Source organism: Hemitrygon akajei, chromosome 8 (assembly GCF_048418815.1).
Source record: "Hemitrygon akajei chromosome 8, sHemAka1.3, whole genome shotgun sequence".
NCBI classification, from domain to species: Eukaryota; Metazoa; Chordata; class Chondrichthyes; order Myliobatiformes; family Dasyatidae; genus Hemitrygon; species Hemitrygon akajei.
The window spans coordinates 70635362-70660053 of NC_133131.1; the positions used below are offsets into that span (position 1 = coordinate 70635362).

At 47.2% G+C, this 24692-nt stretch overlaps 1 protein-coding gene across 2 annotated transcripts in view; it reads left to right on the forward strand.

The window, feature by feature from the left end:
- The first annotated feature begins 20530 nt into the window (after positions 1-20530).
- Positions 20531-24692, forward strand: part of LOC140731970 (transcription factor ETV7-like) — a 92566-nt gene continuing 88404 nt past the window's right edge. Inside the window, exon 1 of one of the 2 annotated variants that reach the window (XM_073054008.1) lies at positions 20531-21224. In XM_073054008.1, the coding sequence (XP_072910109.1) occupies positions 21192-21224 (33 nt within the window). In that variant the 5' untranslated portion in view covers positions 20531-21191. The remainder of the gene's footprint in view (positions 21225-24692) is intronic. The other variant, XM_073054009.1, reaches the window with a different exon arrangement.

Genomic DNA, 24692 nt, shown 5'->3' on the forward strand with positions numbered 1-24692 from the left:
CTGCCTCCTGTTCTCTTTTTACCATCCCGTACTTCGATGTACATGATCTGCCCGCTTGGTGAACACGCGGAAGATTTTCACTGGGTCTCATGACGATAAAGCGACACATTAATCCCCAGTCTGAGAAGACAGAACAGCTCGCTGTGCAAGTGGGCTCGCTGCTGCAGACTGAGGAACTGGAGTCAGTCCACGTTCAGATTGCTGACTGTTATTCACTGACTCGCTGCTGCAGACTGAGGAACTGGAGTCAGTCCACGTTCAGATTGCTGACTGTTATTCACTGACTCGCTGCTGCAGACTGAGGAACTGGAGTCAGTCCACGTTCAGATTGCTGACTGTTATTCACTGACTCGCTGCTGCAGACTGAGGAACTGGAGTCAGTCCACGTTCAGATTGCTGACTGTTATTCACTGACTCGCTGCTGCAGACTGAGGAACTGGAGTCAGTCCACGTTCAGATTGCTGACTGTTATTCACTGACTCGCTGCTGCAGACTGAGGAACTGGAGTCAGTCCACGTTCAGATTGCTGACTGTTATTCACTGACTCGCTGCTGCAGACTGAGGAACTGGAGTCAGTCCACGTTCAGATTGCTGACTGTTATTCACTGACTCGCTGCTGCAGACTGAGGAACTGGAGTCAGTCCACGTTCAGATTGCTGACTGTTATTCACTGACTCGCTGCTGCAGACTGAGGAACTGGAGTCAGTCCACGTTCAGATTGCTGACTGTTATTCACTGACTCGCTGCTGCAATCATCTGTTTCAGGCAAGGTAGGCTAGCTCGTGCCAATACACGCGATTGGCGTTGGTTTATTGTTGTTTTACGGAGTGCAAAGCCTGTCTTGCGTAAGCTCACAGAGATCAATTCATTACACAGTGCCTTGAGGTAGAACAAGAGCAGAATCCAAAATAAAGAAGTGTTACAGCTCCAGAGAAAGTGAGATCATAATGAGGTAGGTTTTGAGATCAAGAGCGCCTCGTGTCCACAAGCACAGTGGATACTTGGCACATGGAATCGGAGGTGGGTTAATTCTTTGACCACGGGTGACTGGGGGGTTTGGAGACGCCAGACTGGTTCAAGCTGACAGGAAGGTGACAGTAACTCAAATAACCCCGCATTCCAACGACGCTGTGCAGAAGAGCACCTCTGAGTGTACAGCACTGAACTCTACGGCACAAACACACTCACCGGTTATCAGGGACAGGAGATACATGATAAACTGGCCACTGCCTGCATCTCACCACATACCCTGAGACTCAGTCTCCTGTGGGTGTTCACAGTAGACACACTGGAATTACTGCAGATGGACGAACAGACAGTGGCAAAACCTAACAGTGGTGCTTGCACCTGATAAGCTCATCTGACTTGGAACAGCCAGCTGCCCGTGGTACCTGTCACAAGCACTCACTTGGTCCAGCAGTCTGCAAACTACCTGAACTCCATGAAACATACTCCTCGATCAATCGCCTGGAAGTGGGATACCCTGAGACCCAGTGCATCTCAGCTGATGACTTCAATCAGGCCAACCTCTGGAGTGTGCTGCCAAAATCATTCCAGCAGATCTCCTGTCCTGCCCAGGGTCCAAACGCCCTTCGCCACTGCTGTACAGCCGGTAAAGACACTTACCGGCCCACCCACTGTCCACACTGTGGTAAATCAGACCACCAGCCAGGGCCCCTTCTCCCTGAGTACAAACAGAAATTGGAGTGGGAGGGTCCAGTGCAGAAAGTCGTACGATGTTGGCCTGAGGAAATATCCGAGCCTCCAAGTGACTGCTTTGAATTTATAGACTGGTCCACGTGTGAGGACCCAGCAGCCAACGTAAAGCAGTATGTGACCACGCTCACAGACTTCAGCAGTAAATGTGTCAAGGACTGTGTACCGAATAAATCAATCCAGGTGTTCCAAACCAGAAACATCGAACATAGAATATAGATTATTACAGCACAGTACAGGCCCTTCAGCCCAAGTTGTGCCAACTTTTTAATCTACTATAAGATCAATTTAACCCTTCCTCCCACATAACCCTCCATTTTTCTAGCAACCACGTGCCTATCTAAGAGTTTCCTAAATGTCCCTGATACCTCTGCCTCTACCACCAACCTGGCAGGGTGCTTCACATACCCACCTCTCTCAATGTAAAATAACTCACCCCTAACATCCCCCTACCTTTCCTCCAATCACTTTAAAATTATGCCCGCTTGTACGAGCCATCTTCACCTGGGAAAATGTCTCCGGCTGTCCACTCTGGTCTGCATCATCTTGTGCAAGTCCATCAACTCAAAAACTATGGATGAACTGGGAGATCCACTTACTGCTGAAGTCCAGGTTTGTGGCATTCAAATCAGGTGGCCCAGATCTCTACAGGAAAATCGACGTTCATAAAGCTATCAAAAATTCTAAGAGCCATTCTCCTCCTTAAGTCCATCACCCCTGCTGGGGCATCGGCTGCTGACAGCAGCTTGCCTGTTTGTCCTGGACCAGTCATTCAAATTGTCCCCAGGTGTAGTCCATCGTGTAGATCCGTCCTCTCCTGGGAATGAAATCTTCAGAGCTTCTGCTGGCCTTTCTGTAGCCCTGGTTTTTTTTTCAGGGATGAGGTTGCTCACTCCATGCCTAACACCCACCTTTCACAGCGGGGCTTGGGACCATCTGTGGCAGGGCTCGCAAGTTACTACCAGTCCAGGTTAAAGTCACAGTCCAGTGGGAGGCTTGTCCACCATAAAGGGCTACAAAGCAATGTCAGCTGACAGCAAAGGACCCCTCCTCGATGAGATTGGTGCACGTTCTGAACAGAGGGGTGATGAAGCAATAAACCCTCCAGTACACCAGGGTCAGCCGTCTGGAGAGTGAACAAAGGGACAACATTAAGCCCAGGTGGTGAACATGGCTGTGTCCTCAGATCAGCTGGCAGGAGTACTTGCAGATGTTTTTAACATCTCCCAGCTGCAATCAGAGGTTCAGGTTCAAACTCAGGTTTAATTGTCATCCACCCAGCCACATGTATACAGCTAAATGAAATATCATTTGGGCCAAGGTGCAAAACACAGTTCATTCAGTCACATATAACACGTATAGTCACAGTTCCATGCCAGGACGTCCAGAATCAAAAACAGCTACTTTCCCCCAAACAGTAAGTCTGACCACTACTTTATTATTTCCCTTCGGTCACCTTGTGTGCAGCCTAGTGTCACCTCACAGACAAACAATCAATCTATGTATGTAAGCTATCTTATGCATTGGGTGTGTTTTACATTAGTATTGTTGTGTTTGTTAGCTTTCATTTTTTATAGAAACATAGAAAGCCTACAGCACAATACAGGCCCTTCGGCCCACAATGCTGTGCCAAACATGTCCTTACTTTAGAATTACATCACAGGAACCATGGACTCTACATGCACTTTCCACTGGCTCGAGAAAGCAGCCAACATAATCCAAGGCCTTTTCCAACCCAGTCACTGGCCATGATGGAACGGCAGCGCAGACTCAATGGGCCGAGTGGCCTGATTCTGCTCCTGTGACTTACGGACATCCTCTCCACTCTCACATACCATCCATCGGACATAGGCTAGAAAAGCTTAGAAGCCTGCGCCACCAGGCCCAAGGCCAGCCTCTATCGTGCTGTCGTAGTCCTCCTGTACGTTAAAAATGAACTCTGAATCTAACAACCTGCCTTGCCATGACCCTTGCAGCTTTGGTCTGCTAGCACCTTCTCTGTAAGTGTAACGCTATATCCGGCATTCTGTTACTGATCTTCCCTTTCTACGGCCTCGTTGTACCCATGTTTTTAAATGACCAGTTTGAATGATGTGCAAAATGATTTCATCCACGGGTTCACAGAGATGCTCTTCTGCTGTTGTAGCCCATCCGCTTCGAAACACACAGAGATGCTCTTCTGCTGTTGTAGCCCATCCGCTTCGAAACACACAGAGATGCTCTTCTGCTGTTGTAGCCCATCCGCTTCGAAACACACAGAGATGCTCTTCTGCGCACTGTTGCAAAGCGTGGTTGTTGGAGTTACTGTCAGCTTGAACCATTATTCTCTGGGCCTCTCATAAACAAGGCACTTCTGCTCAGAGAACTGCTGCTCGCTGGATGTTTATTTTTGTTTTTCACACCACTCTGTAAACTCCAGAGATTGTTGTGTGTGAAAATCCCAGGAGATCAGCAGTTTCTGAGATACGCAAACCACCCCGTCTGGCACCAACAATCATTCCACGGTCAAAGTCACTTAGATCACATTTCTGATGCTGGGTCTGAACAACAACTGAATCTTCTGACCACGTCGGCATGCATGAATTGCTGCCACGTGATTGGCTGATTAGATATTGGCATTAACGAGCAGGTGTACAGGTGGCCACAGAGTGCATGTGGCACATGTTGGCTGCCAGAAAGAGACACTACCAGATGCACCTTCTCTTCACCTATAAGCCCTGGGAAGGAACCACTGACCCACAGGACACTTTGCTGTGTTGTCCCATCTCCTCCGGCAGCCACCACACTTCTTATGGCATCTTGCCATATAACCACCTGCTCGCTCACCGCAACCAGAGCCCTGGTTATCTCTGCAGGTGAAGCAGTGACTTACTTAAACAGCACACACAAAATGCTGGAGGAGCTCAGCAGGTCAGGCAGCACCTATGGAAATGAAAAAACGCTGACGCTTATTCCCCTCCACAGATGCTGCCTGACCTGCTGAGTTGCAGCAGCATTTTGCGAGGTTTGCTCTATATCAGCGGTCCCTAGCCACCGGGCCGCGGACCGGCACCGGCTACCGAGCCACGAGGAAATGATATGTTTTGGCGATATGAAACGATATGAGTCAGCTGCACCTTTCCTCATTCCCTGTCACGCCCACTGTTGAACTTGAAAGCACGCAAGGTCATCAGCCACCTAAACACTGCGATACCCTTGCACCAGGGATCACTGGTTGGCCTCGGGTAACCGGCGAGAACTGCCGTTGCTACTGATCTGGAGCACGGACAGATGGGCGCCGCCTCTAAAACTGTTTAGCACACCGAATGCTCGTGAGGAACCCAGTGCTAAAATATTCGCAGACGACCTAATTTGGGCTCAGGGTTTTGTAAGTAGCAGAGCAGCTACCTCGCTGCAATCTACTGAAAGTCATCCCTCGAGCCAAACTTTTGTCGGCCGATAAATCCTACTTACCAACAAGGGGGGGGCGGGCACATGCCCTGTCGCACCCCTTCTTGCTCTCTCCGGACTGCGGCCCCGGTACGGGGACCTCTGGCCCTTACCTTGTCTTCTCACCCCACCCACGACCAGCCGCACCTGGCCAAGGTGGCGGACGGGTGGGAGGCTGTCTAACGAGGCAATGAAGCCCTCAAAACTGCTTTGGTACCTGAGTCCAAGCACCCTGCACTTAAAGACAAACCCGTTGAGTTTTTTGAGTGGAAAAAACGTGAGCAAGCGGAACAGAAGCATGTGCTGATAGTCACGTAAACTAAATTGCGGAATAGACTGGACAAAAGGAACCTGCGTTGAGTATCGCTGTATTCCCGTCGTGGTTAACACCACCCCCCTCCCCACCCCTCCCGTCGGCCAGTCCACAAGAACGTTGTCAATATTAAACCGGTCCGTAGTGCAAAAAAGGTTGGTGACCCCTGCTCTAGATTTCCACCGCCTGTAGGATCTCTTGTGTAGAATGTCTTACTTAAACATCTCTCCATGTAACACACTACTGAACGCAAACTGGGCAACCTGAACTTACATCTGCTGCTTACTTCAATTCTCCACTCCCACTCTTACCTCATAAACACAAAAGATTCTGCAGATACTGGAAATTTGGGGCAACACACACAAAATACTGGAGGATCTCAGTAGGTCAGGCAGCCTCCATGGAAGGTTCAAAGATCAAAATACATTTATATCAAAGTATGTACACCATAAACAAACTTGATTCATCTATCTTACAGGCAGCCACAAGACAACAAAACCCAATGGAACCTGATAAGAAAAAGATCGTCAAACTCCCAATGTGCAGGAGAAAAAAACAAATTGTGCAAACAATAGAAGTAAGGAAATAGCATTCAGAATTGAAGTTTGCGAAAGTGAGTCCACAGCCCCAAAGCCAGCATGGCCACTCCAGGAGCCCGTTAGTTGCAGGCCGCAGCCTCAGTTCAGCGCAGAGACGAGTAAACCTCGTGGAGCAGCGAGCTGAACTAGCCTGTCCCTCACCTCCAGCCCCGACACCCTGGCGTTGTTGTCAATCCGAAATCACCCAAACCTCGAATCGTCCCTTGCTATGCTCTGGGGCCTGGGCCCCAATACCTCAGTTTGGCCTAATTTGAACCGGTGTTTAAATAGATCAAATCTCAGTTCTTTCCTTGCTTTCGGACCTGGGCACCACCTCAACACTGCCCTGCCTCGGTTATGCCCCATCAAATCGGCTCCAGCAATGGCCAAAAGTATCGGCTCATCCCGTGCTCTCGTACCCAGGCCAAGCCGCCTTGAATCAGCCCGGACACGCCAAGTTGCAACCGTCCTGCAGCTTCGAAGCTTCAGTTCACCTCGCAAAAATGCCAGGCGGTTTGGAAGCCCAGCTCCAAACGGGAAGTTACAGGCTGTTGTTTGCTGTGATTGTTCACCAGAACAAGTGTGACTAATGTAGTTGTTGGTAGTTTTCTTTGTTTTGCTTGCCAGCAAGTCGTTGTTAAGCATCACCAGTGCCATCCTAAATCAGAAGGGAACAAACAGTCGATGTGTTGGCCTGTTTACTCCTCTCCATAGATGCTGCCTGACCTGCTGAGTACCTCCAGCATTTTGTGCGTGTTGCCCGCTCTTACCTTTCTGTCTGGGGGCCGAAGAAGATGGCCTGTCCGGGGGTTAGAGGTGGAATGAGGCTTGTTTTACTGTGGCTGCTTTCTCATGTTGTGTTCTCGGTGGGCCTGCTATTCTGGTGCCAGAATGGGTGGCAACACTTGCGGGCTGCCCCCCCCCCCCCGGCACGACCTCAGGTGTGCTGAGTGTTAACACGAAATACACAGTTCACTGCATGTTTCAATGGACATGTGATAAATAAATCTGAATCGGAATCAGCCTACGGCCTCTTAAACCACACTAACCAATGAAGCTCAACGCTACTTCATGCAGTCTGATTTTTTTTCAATCGGTCATCTTTCAGGATTTGTGCCGCACTTACTGTCCTTACTTACTTGCCCTGGAGATAGTGCTCACGTGGAATCTTCTCGAATCATTTTGGTCCTTCGGGTCGAAAGATCCAGATTTAGATCCGACGGCAATGGAGGACTAGCACTATACCCCCAATGGCCACTTCATGAGGTTCCCCTGTACACCACTGCAAATATCTAATCAGCCAATCACCTGGCAGCAACGCAATGCATAGAAGCATGCGGAAGATGTGGGCAAGAGGTTCGGTTGTTGTTCACACCAATGTTCAGAATGGGGAAGAAATGGGATCTCAGTGACTTTGACCGTGGAATGATCGTTGGTGCCAGACAGGGTGGTTTGAGTATCTCAGAAACTGCTGATCTTCTGGGATTTTCACGCACAACAATCTCTAGAGTTTACAGAGAATGGTGTGAAAAACAAAAACAAAATCCAGTGAGCTGAAGTTCTGAGGGCAAAAATGCCTCGTTAATGAGCGAGGTCAGAGGAGAATGGCCGGACTGGTTCAAGCTGACAGGGAGGTGACAGTAACTCAAATACCCCTGTGTTACAAAGTGGTGGACAGAAGAGCATCTCTGAGTTCACAACACGTCAAACGTTGAAGTGGATGGGCTACAGCAGGAGGTACATAATAAAGTGACCATTGAGTACATACAGACCCAGGCTTCCCATTGAATATATAGTTGGACTTTTTTAAGCAAAATTGTTCATTCTAAGCCCCATTTATTTTCCTGTTGCCTTCATATTTATTAATTTTCCCTGTGCCAAGTTTTCTTTGGAAGTGAATTCTCAGAAATACCCTGGCTGTTGTATGGGAATAAAAGGCCAGAGATTAATGTGAGTCAATTCGTTCCCTTTCTGTATGCGATTGCGACATCTCCTATCCTGAGCACGTATCCCCTTTTGTGGAACAGATCCAAGCCGTCTGTGGTTCCATAGATCATAAAACAGAAGAGCAGAACGAGGCCATGTAGCCCATCGGGTTTGCTCCGCCATTTCATCATGGCTGATCCATTTCCCTCTCAGCTCCAGTCTCTGGCCTTCTCCCCGTATCCCTTCATGTCCTGACTATTCAAGAACCAATCAACCTCTGCCTTAATTATACCGATGACTTGGCCTCCACAGCCACTTGTGTACTAAATTCCACAGATTCGCCTCTCTCTGGCCAAAGAAATTCCTCCTTTTCTCTGTTCTAAATGGATATCTCTCTAATCTGATGCTGTGCCCTCTGGTCCTAGACATCCTCTCCAGATCCATTCTATCGTGATCTTTCAATATTCAATAGGTTTCAGTGAGCTTCCCTCTCATTCTTGGTGAATGCAGGTCTTACAGCCATCTTCATATGATAACCGTTTCATCCCCGGAATCGTGCTCATGAACTTCCTCGGAACCCTCTCCAACGTCAGCACATCCTTTCTTAGAAAAGGGGCCCAGAACTGCTCACAATACCCTAAATGAGGCCTCACCATTGCCTTATAAAGCCTCAGCACCACATCCCTGCTCTTGTATTCTAGACCTCTTGGAATGAATGCTAACATGGCATTTGCCTTCCTCACCACTGACTCAGCCTGCAAGTTAACCTTTAGGGTGTTCTGCACAAGGACTCCCAAGTCCCTTTGCACCTCAGATCTTTGAATTTTCTCTCCATGTAGGAAATAATCTATTTCTTCTACCAAAGTGTAAGACCACATACTTCCCGACACTGTCTGTGCGGTTCAATGCTATTTTCCATCTGCAAAAACAACACACCTGGCAGATATTACTGACCTTCGATTGAACACAAATGACCTACGTGATTCCGTGCATTTTCATTTTTTTTCATGTTGCAATGATTCAGATTTATTTATTTATGACAAGTACATTGAAGCTCACAATGCAATACGTCACTGTGTTCTGGGTGGCAGCCGGCAATGATGAGAACACAGGCAGACTAAAAGATGACTGGCAACACACACAAAATGCTGGTGGAGCGCAGCAGGCCAGGCAGCATCTATAGGGAGAAGCACTGTTGACTCTTTGGGCCTAGTCCTGATGAAGGTTCTCGGCCCGAAACGTCGACTGTGCTTCTCCCTATAGATGCTGCCTGGCCTGCTGTGTTCCACCAGCATGTTGTGTGTGTTGCTTGAATTTCCAGCATCTGCAGATTTCCTGGTGTTTGTGTTTTTAAAAGGGTAGTGTGGGTGGGTGCCTGAGGGTCAGTCTGAGCTGAGAGGTTTGTTTCTGTGCTGTACGACTCCAGTGTGACTTAGGGTGTTTGCCATCTGACTGGACTGATTCACACTTAATCGATTGGAGTTGGCTGGGCAAAACTTGGGTACGTTACATTTCTGTTAAAGATTCAGATTCACTTATTACACATCGATCCCTGAAGCGGATGGGCTACAGCAGCAGAAGACCACGGACATACACTCAGTGGCCAGTTTATCAGGTACATAACAAAGTGCCCCCCACCGAGTGCTCTTCCAGATCAGAATGGGGTGTTAGTCGCCGGGGATTCTGCAGGTAGCAGTATCGGCTTGCGTCTGCTGCATTTGAACCGGATTCTGGTGCAGGCTGCAGGCGAGGCAGGAGCAGCAAAGCAGCTGGAGGGATGGCTCAGCCGGCCGCACAGGAGCTTCTCGAGAGTTGACGGAGACGCAGCCCACTGGGCAAGTGGATTGTATTCCAACACACTTCTGAACGTGCCTTGTCAAAGTAAATTTATTGCTGGGCTCTATCCACCTTTCCATTCCTGGGCCTCGGTGTTCCCATATACCACGATGCAACCAGTCATCCACTGTGCTGCGATGGAAGTTTGTCAGAGTTTCTGGTGTGGGTAGTGGAGAGTCCTTGTAGGGCCTGGTATGAGTCACTTATCACAGGACACATTTCCGCAGTCTCCCATGTACCCAGTGTCTGGGTGCTCTTGTCCAGAGTGTTTGGCGTGGCTAGAACAGTTGAATTTCTCATTTCCAGTAATGCGAGTAAAGGGTAAATTTAATCGGGGCGTTGCTTGATGGTGAGAGATCAGGCAGCAATTACCCCTCCTGTGATTACTGTTAACGCTTTGTAACCACAGAAGCTAATCGAAAGGAAAGTGAACGCTTCTACTTTAGTGAGGTCAGCTCTGATGATGTAATGACATATGCCACTCACATACTTTTACATACAGTATAAGACAATGGATTATGTAAATAATGTATTAATCAAATAGTATATTTACAATATTACTGAACTGTTAAATACACAACACCTCCCTGCTCAGCTATAAGCCCCAATTCAACAGCGACTGCATCTCAACTACAGACACAGAATACTACATAATTACTATATACATGTCAGAAGGGACGTGTACACACTGCAGGACGCAGGCACTGAAGTGCTGGGGGCAGGACGGGACAAGCTAAATGATAGGAGACCGTGGCATTCATGGAGACCTTGGAGTTCAGGGATGGTCTAGAGGCTGGGGTCTTGGGACTGGGAATGCAGGATAGCCCCCTGGGCAGGCCACAGAACTCCCAGGCAGGACACAGGGGCCTGGGCAGGTCACGGGGGCACAACCCGTCAGAGGCGAGGGATAGGAAGGGGCAGAGTCCCCCACCAGGCAATGGCAATCTGGCTTGGCTTACCCGACAGAAGCAAGGGGGTAGGAAGCGAGCTTGGTCCAGGGTGACTCCAAGACTCACCGCAGCCAGGAGACTCGGCTGGCTCACTCACTCACTCACTCACTCACTCACTCACTCACTCACTCACTCACTCACTCACTCACTCACTCACTCACTCACTCACTCACTCACTCACTCACTCACTCACTCACTCACTCACTCACCTTGCCATTAATAGACAACCCCCAAACTATACTCAATCCCAGAGCCCCTTATATTCACAGCCAACTGATAGGCATCAGGTGTGCCTCCTTGAGCCCAACCGAGCTAAGATGATCTTCAGGTGTGACTAGTTGAGTTCAAGGCGAGATGAGGGGCGGTCCGCGGACCGGATCAAGAACCGGAATGCGGACTTCAGACCCGACCATGACAATACAGACATCCACAGCATAGTAAATTTTACATTGGCCCATTCAAGCCTAAAGATTTAATCGCTGTGGAGGATTTCCTACTCTTGCGGGGTAACGTCTTTCCTGACCAGGGGTGGGGGTGCATCACTCTGCTTGGCAGGTGAGACTTGTGCCTGTGAAACAATCTTAGGCTCTGAGGCCTCCTGCAGGCATTGACTCTGGGACTGCAGGAAGTGGTTCTAACAGCTTGGAACATCTTTCTTCTCTAACAATTGACTCTGTTCTCCTCAACTGATCAACGTGTCGTCTCCAGACGACATTAGACGCAATCTCCACTGTGTAGGAGAGTGGTCCAGTTCTGTCCTTAATCTTTTGGGGTGTCCACTTAGGATTACCTTTGTAGACCATCGCTTGAAACATTGAACCTTCTTGTTGGAGGAGCCCTCGACTTGCCTCATCTGTTTGTCCTGCATTCTCCTTCCGAGGAGATCCAAGTGTGAGTGCAAGGGGCAGCACAGCTGGCGAGTGTGATATGCAGGCTGGAAGCTGGTTCAGTGTTAGTGTGGTGTGTTCTGCAGACTCTGCACAAGCCATTCGTAGCTGGGTGGTACAGTCCAGGTGTATGTCTTATTCCATCCACTTTCAGGAATGACTGAAACAGTTCCACAGCAAACCATGATCCGTTGTCACTGACGGAGTGTTCTGGAACATCAGTCCTTGAGAAAAGGCTTCTCAACACATCAACAAGGCTGCTGAGAACACCTCGAGTCACTTTGTAGTTCCATCCACTACTACCAGGAAATTTGTCTGCTGAATGACCCAGCAAAATCCCCATGAGTCCTCTGCCAGCCGTTCCCAGGGATGGAGGGGAGCTGCTCTGGGCATCTTCTGTACGCCTTGGCATCCTGACCAGTGCACGGCAAGCTGCTCGATCTGCTGATCTATCCCAGGCCGGCAGACAAAGCTTCGAGCCAATGCTTTCGTTTTCACCATGCCTAGATGACCGACACTAAATGAGTCTCCTCCAACGCTTTCGCTCTCAGCTCGGCTGGTGCAACGACTCATAATCCCCAAATAAGGCAACACTCGGCAAAGCCAAGTTCATCCTGGTGCTGGGATTTCTGCTGCATACCTCAGTCATTCTGGGTTTCCACGCAGACCTGAGACAGTGTGGGGGCTTTTCTAGTTTCCCTTTGGATCATCTCTGCCGTAACAAAGAAACATTTCAACGTGCATTGGGGTGAATACGTAAAGCCGAGTGTCTTCTTCTGTAAAGTTTTCAGGTATTTCCTTTTCCAAGGGCAAATGGAACAATCCATCAGTTATTCCATGATCAGCTGTCCTTTGAGTTTCATTTTGTCTTTGTTCATATTACAACACACCCATACCATAAGGCGAGGTGTCACAAGTAAGCTGCACTGGATGACGTGGATCATAATGTGTGAATACAGTACCTGATGTCACCATTTCCTTTGTCTTTTGGAAAGCCACCTCAAACTGCTTTGACCATTGCCATTTCTTCCCGATCTGTGGTAATGCGTTCAAGGGGTGGAGCCCAGTAGCCATGTTTGGCAGGAAAAGGACCACAATTGTGTCGCTTCCTGGCCTTGGGCATCCACTACTACTTGGATTTTCTACAGTAAGTGATGCTTGGTTTAAAGAATTCACACTTGTGGTATCATGCTCTGAACTCATAATATAGATAGATAGATAGATACTTTATTCATCCCCATGGGAAAATTCAACATTTTTTTCCAATGTCCCATACACTTATTGTAGCAAAACTAATTACATACAATACTTAACTCAGTAAAAATATGATATGCATCTAAAATCACCCTCTCAAAAAGCATTAATAATAGCTTTTAAAAAGTTCTTAAGTAGTTTACTTAAATACATTGAGTCCTAACCCCGGCACTTTAACATATCTTACTCCTGGCGGTTGAATTGTAAAGCCGAATGGCATTGGGGAGTATTGATCTCTTCATCCTGTCTGAGGAGCATTGCATCGATAGCAACCTGTCACTGAAACTGCTTCTCTGTCTCTGGATGGTGCTATGTAGAGGATGTTCAGGGTTTTCCATAATTGACCGTAGCCTACTCAGCGCCCTTCGCTCAGCTACCGATGTTATACTCTCCAGTACTTTGCCCACGACAGAGCCCGCCTTCCTTACCAGCTTATTAAGACGTGAGGCGTCCCTCTTCTTAATGCTTCCTCCCCAACACGCCACCACAAAGAAGAGGGCGCTCTCCACAACTGACCTATAGAACATCTTCAGCATCTCACTACAGACATTGAATGACGCCAACCTTCTAAGGAAGTACAGTCGACTCTGTGCCTTCCTGCACAAGGCATCTGTGTTGGCAGTCCAGACTAGCTTCTCGTCTAACTGTACTCCCAGATACTTGTAGGTCTTAACCTGCTCCACACATTCTCCATTAATGATCACTGGCTCCATATGAGGCCTAGATCTCCTAAAGTCCACCACCATCTCCTTGGTCTTGGTGATATTCTAATCTTTTAAACGCAGTCTTGAGATTTTGGAGGTATTCCTTGTCATTCTTACAGTGACGTTATCCAGGTAACACTGAGTACCTGGACAGTCTTGCAGCACCTGATCTATAACTTTCTGCCAGAGTGCTGGGGCAATTGCTACTCCAGAACTAAGCCTATTGTAATGATAAAGCCCTCTGTGAGTGTTATAGTGAGAACAACTTTGGACTCTTCTTCCATCTCCATTTGTGGGTAGGCCTCAGTTAAGTCCACTTTGCAGAATTGTTTTCCTCCAGCAAGGTTTACAAAGAAATCCTTTATCTTGAGCAGAGGTTATTGATGTACTTTCAGTACTGGTGATCTTAAAATCACCACAGATCCTGACAGACCCATTTGTCTTGGTTACTGGGACATGTGGCATTGCCCGTGGGCTCCACTCACCCTTGGAAAGAATTCCTTCAGCCTCCAGGTGATCTGGCTACTTTATCACAGATGGCATAAGGATCTGGACAGGCTTTAACATTATTTTACCCTTAATATGTTTGAGTTTTTCAATGTCACCCTTGAACAATGCTGTAGCATCATCCAGAACCTTTCTTAATTCACTTACAGATGACTCTGTTGCAGGGGATGTGGTATGTAAATGGTTGATGGATCGCCAATCAAGTTGTAGTTGTCTTAGCCACTCACATTCAATGCCGGCCCTCCTGTTCTACCACATACAAGCCCAATGTGGCTTGTTGGTTGTTGTATTTCACTGATACAAATACCATTCCCACAGGAGTTATCTCTTCTCCAGAACAGGATCTTAGCTGGATGCCTGCAAGCTTTAGTTCAGTACCTTTGAAATGCCAGTCATATTTATTTTGTGGAATGACTGAAACAGCTGAACCAATGTCTATTTCCATTTTAATTAATTTGCCCTTCACCTCTGGTGTAAACTATATTGCCTGTCTATTGTTAGGTTTCACGCTGTGAAACAGGCTACCCAGCCCTGTGTCACTTCCATCATTATCAGATTTTTCAACAGCATGCTGATTAGTGATCGTTTTGAAACTGCAACTTGACTTTTTTTTTTAATCTTTCTCGCTTTCCTGTGCAGTCCATTTATTTCTGTCTGCCCAACATGCTCTTTGTATGTGTCCTACTTTGTTGCATTTTCTGCAATTATCACCTTAAACCTGCATTGGACTTGTGTATGTGAGCCCTGCACACAATTTGTTTTTTCTGTTTCGACATTATAATTTCGTTCAAGCTCACTGTCATTCCCGCATGCAACTCATTTGTGTCTCTACCTGGTGCTTCCATTGATACAGTGATTTTAACTGCTCTTTTAAATGTGAATTGTGCTTTCCTTGGGAGTCATTTTTGAATGCCTTCTTGTAAGATTCCAGAAACTAAACGATCTCTCAGTGCTTCATTAAACCCATCACTGAACTCACAATGCTCAGACAATTTCTTCAATTCTTCCTTTTGTTTTTGTTTGTGAAACCTTTATGGTTCTAAATGTTTCTGCATTATGTTCATGATATCAGCAAAGTTGATTTTGGCTGGTTTGGTTGAAGCAGTCAAACTTTAAGCAAACTGTATGCTCTTCCACCAATTACATTCAGCAAAACTAGCACTTGTTTTTTATTGGCTATTTCATTTACTTCAGGATACTGCTCGATTGTTTCAGTATAGGTGATCCAGTTATCTACTGTGCAATCAAATGTGTCTATCTAGACGCCCATTTCTACTTTCTTTTTTATTTATTATTGTTATCACCCAGTACTGACTGTTTATGAACCCATGAATTTCATCCATTTTCAATTCCATTTTATTGGAGATGTTCATTGCCTGTCACTTTTGTGATGCTAATTCCATACTGTGCCTCTGAATAAATAATTCACTGCAAACAGTACTTGCCACCTCTTAGCCATCGCAGGAGTGACATCTCGATCATGCTGCGTTCAGGCACACTGCTTCTTTGGATGAGGAAAATTGAACAGAGTTTAGATATCGGTCAACATCTGACTTTATAATGAAAGGGAGGTCTCTGATGAAGCTGTTGAAGGGGTTGCATCTATGATGTCCGCTTGAAGGCGATACCAGTGAAGTCCTGGGACAGAGGTGACTGACCTCTAACAACAACTACCATAGACACAAGAGGTCTTGCAGATGCTGGAAATCTGAAGCAAACATGCACACAATGCTGGAGGAGCTCAACAGGTCAGGTAGCATCTCTGGAAAAGAATAAACAGGTTGATGGTTCAGACTGAGACCATTCATAAGGTCTGTGATCTCTCCCCAAAATGTTTGTTATTTCCCTATATAGATGCTGCCTGACCTGCATTTTGTGTGTGTTGAACACAACCACCCTATTTTGTTCAGGGTGTGAATCCATTCATTGCAGTGTTTTGCTCTTGATGTCCATTGATGACAGTTTTGTTGAAGCCCTTGATGCCACATTTGCTCAAACTCTTCCTCATCTCCCTTCTAAATGGATGTCTCTCTATTCTGATGCTGTGTTCTCTGGTCTCAGACTCTCCCATAATAGGAAATATCCTCTTTACATCCACCCCTTCGATGCCTTTAACATTTGATAGGTTTCAATGAAATCTTCCCTCATTCTACTGAATTCCAGTGAGTAGAGGCCCAGAACCATCAGACGCTCCTTATATGATAAGCCTTTCAATCCCAGAATAATTTTCATAAACTTCCTGTGGACCCTCTTCAATGTAAGCACACCCTTAGTTAGATGAGGGGCCCAAAACTACTCACAATACTTCGGTTGCCCTCTGTTGGTTTTTAAAGTCTAACTTGCCACTAATTTTTGCTCTATTATATGCCCTCACTTTGGCTTTTGTGTTGGCTTTGACTTCACTTTTCAGCTAAGGTTGCACCACCCTGCCTTTAGAATACTCCTTCTTCTTTGGAATGTACCTATCCCGTGTCTTCCAAATTGCTGCCAGTGTTCTTTCCCAATCAACTCTGGCCAACTCTTCTCTCATACCTGTGTAATTCCCTTTACTCCACTGCAAAAACCGATATCTGACTTCAGCTTCTCCTTCTCAGATTTCAGGGTTAATTCTATCATATTATGATCACTGTTCCCTAAGGGCTCCTTTATCTTAAGTTCTCTAATCATTCCGTTTCATTGCATAACAGCCAATTCAGTTATAGCTAATCCCCTAGAGGGCGATATGCCATTCAGGTGTCTCTATTGAATCTTGTCTCTGTTCGTCTGACTGTGGAATCCCCTGTCAACACTGCTGTCCTCTTCACCTCTCTTCTCTTCTGTGTCACAGCACCAGACCCAGTGCCAGAAACCCAGTCACTGTGACTCCCCCCCCCCCCCCCCCCCCCCCCCCCCGGTATGTCATTCTCCTTAACAGTATCCAAAGTGGTATACTAATTATTGAGGAGAATATTGTATATTCTCCTGCCTTTAACACTTGTAACCTTTGACACCCTGACTAATCAAGAATCGATCAGCCTCCACTTTAAATATACTCAATGACTTCTCCTCCACATCTGCCTGTGGCAATGAATTCCAGAGATTCATCAGTGACTAAAGAAATTCCTCCTCGACCCTGACGCTGTGCACTCAGGTGCTGGACTCCCCCACGACAGGAAACATCCTCTCCACGTCCATGCTTTCTTGCCTTTCAATGTCAGGTAGGTTTTAATGAGATCCCGCACCTCATTCTTATAAACTCCAGCAAGTACAGCTCAGAGTGTGCAAGGGATCTGGGAATGCAGGTCCATAATCCATTGAAAGTGGTGTCACAGGTAGATAGGGTCGTAAAGAAAGCTTTTGGCACACTGCCTTCAAGAATAAAAGAATTGAGTACAGGAGATGGGATGTTATGTTGCAGTTGTGTAAGATATTGGTGAGGGCTAATTTGGAGTATTGTGTGCACTTCTGGTCACCTACCTACAGGGAAGATGTAGAACACAAGGCATAGGAGCAGAATTAAGCCACTTGGCTGGACAAGTCTTCTCCTCCATTCAAACATGGCTGTGATGCCGTGTTCATTCAAGAACCTTTCAAACTTTGCCTTAAGTACACCCAACGACCTGGCCTCCACAGCAGCAAATTCCATAAATTCACCACCCTCTGGCCAAAGAAATTTCTCCACATCTCTGTTTTAAATGGACACCCCCTCTATCCTGAGGCTGTGCCCTCTTGTCCTGGACTCCCCCACAATTGGGAAACATCCTTTCCACATCTATTCTGTCTAGGGCTTTTAACATTTGAAAGATTTCAATGAGATCCCTCCTCATCCTTCTAAATTCCAGCAAGTACAGACCCAGAGTCATCAAACGTTCCTCACATGATAACCTTTTCATTCCCAGAATCATCCTTGTGAACCTCCTCTGGACCCTCTCCAAAGCCAGCACAACTTTTCTTACATGAGAAGTTCAAAACTGTTCACAATACTCAAGGTGAGGCCTCACCGGTGCCTTATAAAGCCTCAGCATCACATCCCTGCTCTTGTCTTCTAGACCTCTTGAAATGAATGCTAACATGCATTTACCTTCCTCACCAGCGACTCAATCTGCAAGATAACATTTAGAGTGTTCTGCACAATGGCTTCCAAGTGACTTGGCATCTCATGTTTTTGGATTTTCTCCCCATTTAGAAAATAGTTAGCTCATTAATTTCTACTACCAAAGTGCATGACCATGCATTTTCCAACATTGTATTTCATTTGCCACTTTCTTGCCCATTTTCCTAATCTGTCTAAGCCCTTCTGCAGCCTACCTGCTTCCTCAACACTGCCTGTCCCTCCACCAATTTCCGTATAACCTGCAAACTTGGCAACAAAGCCATCTATTCCATCATCTAAATCATTGATATACAGCATAAAAAGACGTGGTCCCAACACCGACCCCTGGGAACACCACTAGTTACTGGCAGCCAACCAGAAAAGGATCTTTTTATTCCCACTCACTGCCTCCAACCAATCAGCCAATGCTCTAACCATGTTAGTAACTTTCCTGTAATACCATGGGCTCTTAACTTGGTAAACAGCCTCATGTGTAGCACCTTGTCAAAGGCCTTCTGAAAATCTAAATATACAACATTTATTGCATCCCTTTTACTTGTAATCTCCTCAAAGAATTCCAACAGGTTGATCAGGCAGGGCTTTCCTTTAAGGAAACCATGCTGACTTTGTCCTGCCTTGTCCTGTATCACCAAGTATTTCATCTCAGCTTTAACAATTGACTCCAACATCTTCCCAGTCACTGAGGTCAGGCTAACTGCTCTATAATTTCCTTCCTGCTGCCTCCCTCCTTTCTGAAAGAGTGGAATGACATTTTCAATTTTCCAGTCCTCTGGCATCATGCCAGAGTCCAATGATTTTTTGAAAGATCATTACTAATGCCACCACAATCCCTACCGCTACCTCTTTCAGAACTCTGTGGTGTCAATTCATCTGGTCTGGGTGACTTGTGTACCTTTAGGTCTTTCAGCTTTTTGAGCACCTTCTCCCTCGTAATAGTAACTTCCCTTTCACTCTTCAACAACAGGACACTGCTAGTGTCTTCCACGGTGAAGACTGATGCAAAATACTCATTTAGTTCACCCGCCATCTCCTTGTCCCCTGTTATTATTTTTCTGGCCTCATTTTCTAGCAATCCACTCTTATCTCCCTTTTATTTTTTATACACCTGAAAAAACTTTGATATTGTTGGCTAGCTTGCTTTCATATTTCATCTTGTCCCTTCTAATGATTCTTTTAGTTGCTCTCTGTAGGGTTTTAAAAGCTTCTCAATCCTGTTGATTTTTGCTTTGCTGTATGGCGTCTCTATGTAGATAGGGTTGAAAGAGTACAGAAACGTTTACAAGGACATTGCCCATCCAGAGGACCTGAGTTATCAGGAAAGATTGAATAAGTTAGGACTTTATTCCTTGGAATGCAGATGATTGAGTGGAGATTTGATAGAGGTATACAAAATTATGAGGGGTATAGATAATGTAAATGCAAGCAGGCTTTTTTCCACAGAGAGTGTGTGGGACTACAACCAGAGGTCATGGGTTAAGGGTGAAAGGTGAAGAGTTAGGGGGATCATGAGAGGAGACCTCTTCACTCAGAGGGTTAAGAGTGCAGAATGAGCTGCCAGCACAAGTGAGCTCGATTCCAACGTTTAAGCAAAGTTTGGATAGATAGATGGACGGTAGGGGTATGGAGGGCTATTGTCATTATGATTAGGTAGTTTAAGTGGTTCAGCATGGGTTGGATGGGCTGAAGGGCCTGTTTCTGTGCTGTACTTTTCTATGACACCGTGACTCTACATGCTCCTTATGCATTAACCCTTTCACTTGCAGAACCATTCTCATGAGCCTTCTTTGGACCCTGTCCAATGCAGCACATCTTTTAGATAAGGGGACAAAATTGCTCACAATACTCCCAGTGCTTTATAAAGCCTCAGCATTACTCCCTTGCTTTTATATTCTAGTCCTCTCGAAATGAATGCTTGACATTGCACTTTCCTCCCGAATGCAACTTAACATTTCGGGAATCCTACACAAGGACTCTCAATCCCTTTGCACCATTGATTTCTGAATTTGAAAACACTCTATACCTTCCTGTCGAATGCATGACCATACACTACCCTACACTGTATTCCATCTGCCACTTCTTTGCCCATTCTCCCAGTCTGTGCATATCTTTCTGTTGACCCCCTCGATCCTTTATCTCAGCATCTTAGAGTTCCTTGTGAATGTAATGTCTTCAAACCCCATCGGGTCCTGACCATCTACCGCCCCTTTACACGCCTCTTTTCATTCTTTCCATCAGCCTTCCCAAACTTCACCGGTCAGCCTCATACAAAGGGGAAGTTTGCAGCCGCCCCACAAGTCTGCGGGAGAACAACGTGTCCAGACAGAAGACAGAGGGCAACATGTACAGAGGTCAGGGTCGCCGGAACTCCGAAGCGGCGCTCTACCGGTGGAAAAAGTCCGCGTCTCTCTCTCTCTCTCTCGAAAGACGCTGAAATATTCCCAGAAACTTCTGGTTTCACTTAGTCAATGAGTAGTTTCTTTTGTTTCTACCACGCAGGCCAGTTATCCGCCGGTCTGTTTATGCCCTGTTAACCTTCTATTGTTGACAGGACTTTGTATTATTACTTGTCACTGATAAGACAGACTTGTATGTTTTGAGTGTGTCTGTGTGCAGCACCATCGCCATTAAGTGTTCTGGCTGCCAGTGGCTAGTCCTGAAACTATCCCAAAAGTTAGCGTTATTTATCTGGCCCAGATTCGGGCTAGGCGTCCCACTCGCCCAGACTCAGGTGATTGGCCTGTCTACCTGTTGAATGGTTCTCAGCCGTTCCCCAAGGAAGTGTCGCTCTCTCACACGCCTCTTGTCCAGATCCGGTGCTTTCGATTTTGTTTCCCGGAAGAATTGAGCTGCGGGCTATGTGACTGTTTGGAGCCGGGGCTTCGCTCTTTCTCCCCGCGACTTTCATGTGCCCGGGGTTACCCCGGGAGACCGCGGGGAGCCCACTAGGAGAACTTTATATATATTTTTGTTTCGCCTGGTTTAAGCTGGCCGAAGGACCATGACAAACTGTGAGCGAGCTCCCCGCCTCAAGGTAAGTGGTGACTAATCGCCCCACCCCCAACCCCTCGGGAACAGCCCCATCTCGATCCCTCGGGAAGACCCTGCCGTCCGGCTCTCTTGCTGTCCCGGGAAATTTGCCCTCCGCGCTTCTCTCCGGGACCTCTGTAGGCATCTCTTCCCCTCCCCGCGGACGTCTCTTGACCGGTTCCCCAAGGATCGCTCTCTTGGCGTAACCCCCGCAGTTTATTCCCGGTTACCCCATTCCTCGACCCCGGACCCCGACTCTGGCTGAAACGGGGAATGTGTCCTGAATGGATGGGGGAGGTGGTAGTGGGTCGTGTCACCCCGTTCATCTCCCTCCACCCCCGGCCTCCGCAGGCGGGACATTCCCGGGCTGTGAGTAGCGCGTTTAACCGGCCTTAGCTCGGCAAGATGAAGCGGCGGGGAGGAGAAAGGAAAAGGAGGGGAGGGGACAGGGAAGGAGGAGTGTTACAGGCGCAGAGTTCCTACTCTAGTGAACTCGCCACTTCCGATCCGAGTCCTAAGCCCTCCGGGCCAGCTGAGGCTGCGTTCCCGGTCCCGTTAATACACCTAGCGAGGGTATGTCTCTGAGAGAGTCCAGTCTGAAAACTACCTCACCTTTCTGGACTATGACAAGATACAGCTAAGATGAAGACAGGGAGAGTGCGGCGATTGATTTTTACAGAACTTTCGGTGCAGTTTGCAGCCACTTTTTAGCTTCCATATTTTCCGGGGTGAGGAAGAGGGAAAGGCGAAAGTGTCAGTGCACACCGCCGCTGAACACTGCGGGATCTCCCTCCACAACCTCTTGGTCCATTCCCCCGCCTCTTCACAGACGAAAGGTGCAGTTGCAGCCGACCACAATGGTCTGCTCCGACTGTGTTCTGCCTCCCTTCCCAACTCTTCCTCCACCACACTGAGGAAGTTATTGGCGTTGCAACTGGTTAGTTCTATCAGCTTTGCCGCTGACTATCCACAGACAAGATATTTGGTTGATCCCAGAGGAAGTTACAGTGTCACAGCAGTGTTACAAGTGCACAGATATACAAACATCAGAAGAGAAGAAAGAATTAAAAAGTTAACCTTAAAAATAAGATGTACAAGTTCAGACCGATAAAAGATGGTAATACTATTACTGTATAATATTATCATAATATTACACAGTAACGGTTGCACATTCACACCCTCCAGATAAGAAGTGATGGTGGTATTGCCAGAGTCTCTGTGGTAGCAGGGTGTGATAAACAGAGCTAAACAAAGCTCTGGTAAGCAGGGGTTAATAACAGTCTAACAGGAGGGGGGTCATCACTTCCCCCAGCTCATTATAGAGCTTGATAGTCCAGAGTAAGAATGACCTCATACAGCGCTGTTGTCTCAGTCTATTACTGAAATTGCTCCTCTGTTCAGCCAAGGTGGCATGCAGGGGGTGAGAGACATTGTCCAGAATTGCCGGGATTTTCCACAGGGTCCTTTGTTCTACCACAGCCTCCAGTGGGTCCAGTCTGACTCCTATAACAGAGCCAGCCTTTCTAATCAGTTTATTGAGCCTGTTGGCATCACCCGTGTTGATGCCACTGCCCCAGCACACCACCACTTTGAAGATTGTACTGGCGACAACAGACCGGTAGAACATGTGAAGATGAAGCTCGCATGCTGTAAAGGACCTCAGTCTCCTCAGGAAATAGAGGTGATGTTCTCAGATTAAGGAGTCTTGCCATCCAGGACATGCCCTCTTTTCATTGCTACCACCAGGGAGGAGGTACAGGAGCCTGAAGACACATACTCAACAATTCTTCCCCTCCACCATCAGATTTCTGGACGGACTATGAACACTAGCTCTCTTTTTGCACATTATTTTAATATATTTCTTAATGTGACTTATAGTAATTTAATGTACTACTGCTTTCACCACATATATTCATGATAATAAACCTAATTCTGAATCTATCTCACTTTGAACATTCTGGCAACTCTCTCCCCTTTTGGATCTCTCTATCTCCATCTCAGGAGATAAACAGGCACTTACTATAAACCCATTGACCCCACAGCTACCTAGACTAACCCTCTTCCCAGTGTGTCTGGTGTGAGGATGTCAACTCTTTCAGTTACCCTGTCTTCGCCGCCTGGTTCATAAAATGAGGGTTTCTGTTCCAGGACTTGTGAAATGTCCTTATATCTTTTGCAAACTCTTCAGTAGTTGCATAGACACCTGAAGAGTGGACTATCTGTTGGATGGAAGTGACCAACAACTCTGATAGAGGCAGATGCCAAGTTGTTAAGCTCATCAGTGGGAGGTGGTGCTTTAGCACTGCTGGCCCACCACCTCGAGGGATTCTTGATCATAAGCGGGCCGAAACTCCTGAGGACAGGTGGCAGATCAACTGATGATAGCACAGGACAGTTAACATCTCAGTCCAAGTGTAATTTCAGGAAACATGTTCGCTCCTCTGCTATAGGTGATTGAGCCCTCACTTTCATCTCCTCCATTGTCTGCATGTCTCCCCCTCCCAGACAGAAATGGGCATTCCTTTGTTCTTCACCTTCCACCTAATCAGCCTCCACATCCTTTCCCACCTCCACAAGCCCTAACGGGACACAGCCACCGTGCACATCTTCCCCTCACCACTCTTCCTGCTTTCTGCAGGGCCCCCTCTCTCACTTTGACTCCACCGTCCACTCATCCCTCCCCACCTGGGCATTTTTCTCTGTTACCCTAGGAGGCGCAACACTTGCCTCCTCACCAACTCCTTCACCACCATCCAGGGACAGAAACGGCCTTTCCAGGCGAGGTAGGAATTCACCTGCCTCTCCTCCAACCAGGTTTCCTGCATTTGGTGCTCTCGATGTGGCCTCCTTTATATTGAATGCAGTCTGGATAACTGTTTTGTGGAGCACTTGAACTTGAAACGCAACAGGAAACTGGACTTCCTGTCATTTCAACTGCTCTACTCATTCCCATCCATCCTCAGTATTCTTCACTTCCACAGAGAGTCCAAACACACAAAAAAGCAGCACCTCCTTTCCCTACAGCCCCATGGTGTGAACGTTCAGTTATCCATTCCAGGTCACCTCTCTGTTCTGTTCCCACTCCTGCTGGTGCACCCAGGGTCTCCCTCACCTTGTTTGCCTCCTGCCAATTACCTTGGGCTGTTACTCCCCCACCTCCCCTCCCCCTGGCTCCATCTGCCCATCACCCACTCACCTGTCCATGTGGGTTTCTTCTCCCTAGCCCTACCCATCCAATCTACTTTCCCATCTAGTTCCCCCTGCCCATCATCCTTTTCCTCTCTGGTTTCACCCAATACCTTCCAGCGTCTGTCACTTCCTTCCCCCTTCACTCCCCCACCTATCTCCATTTCTCTTCTCCTTTTGATCCACCTATCCCCTATCCCTGCCCCATCCCACGCCTCCCTCTCATCTCGAGGTTGGCAAACCCCATTCTACACTCTCATTCCTGATGCATGGTCTCATTCTGAAA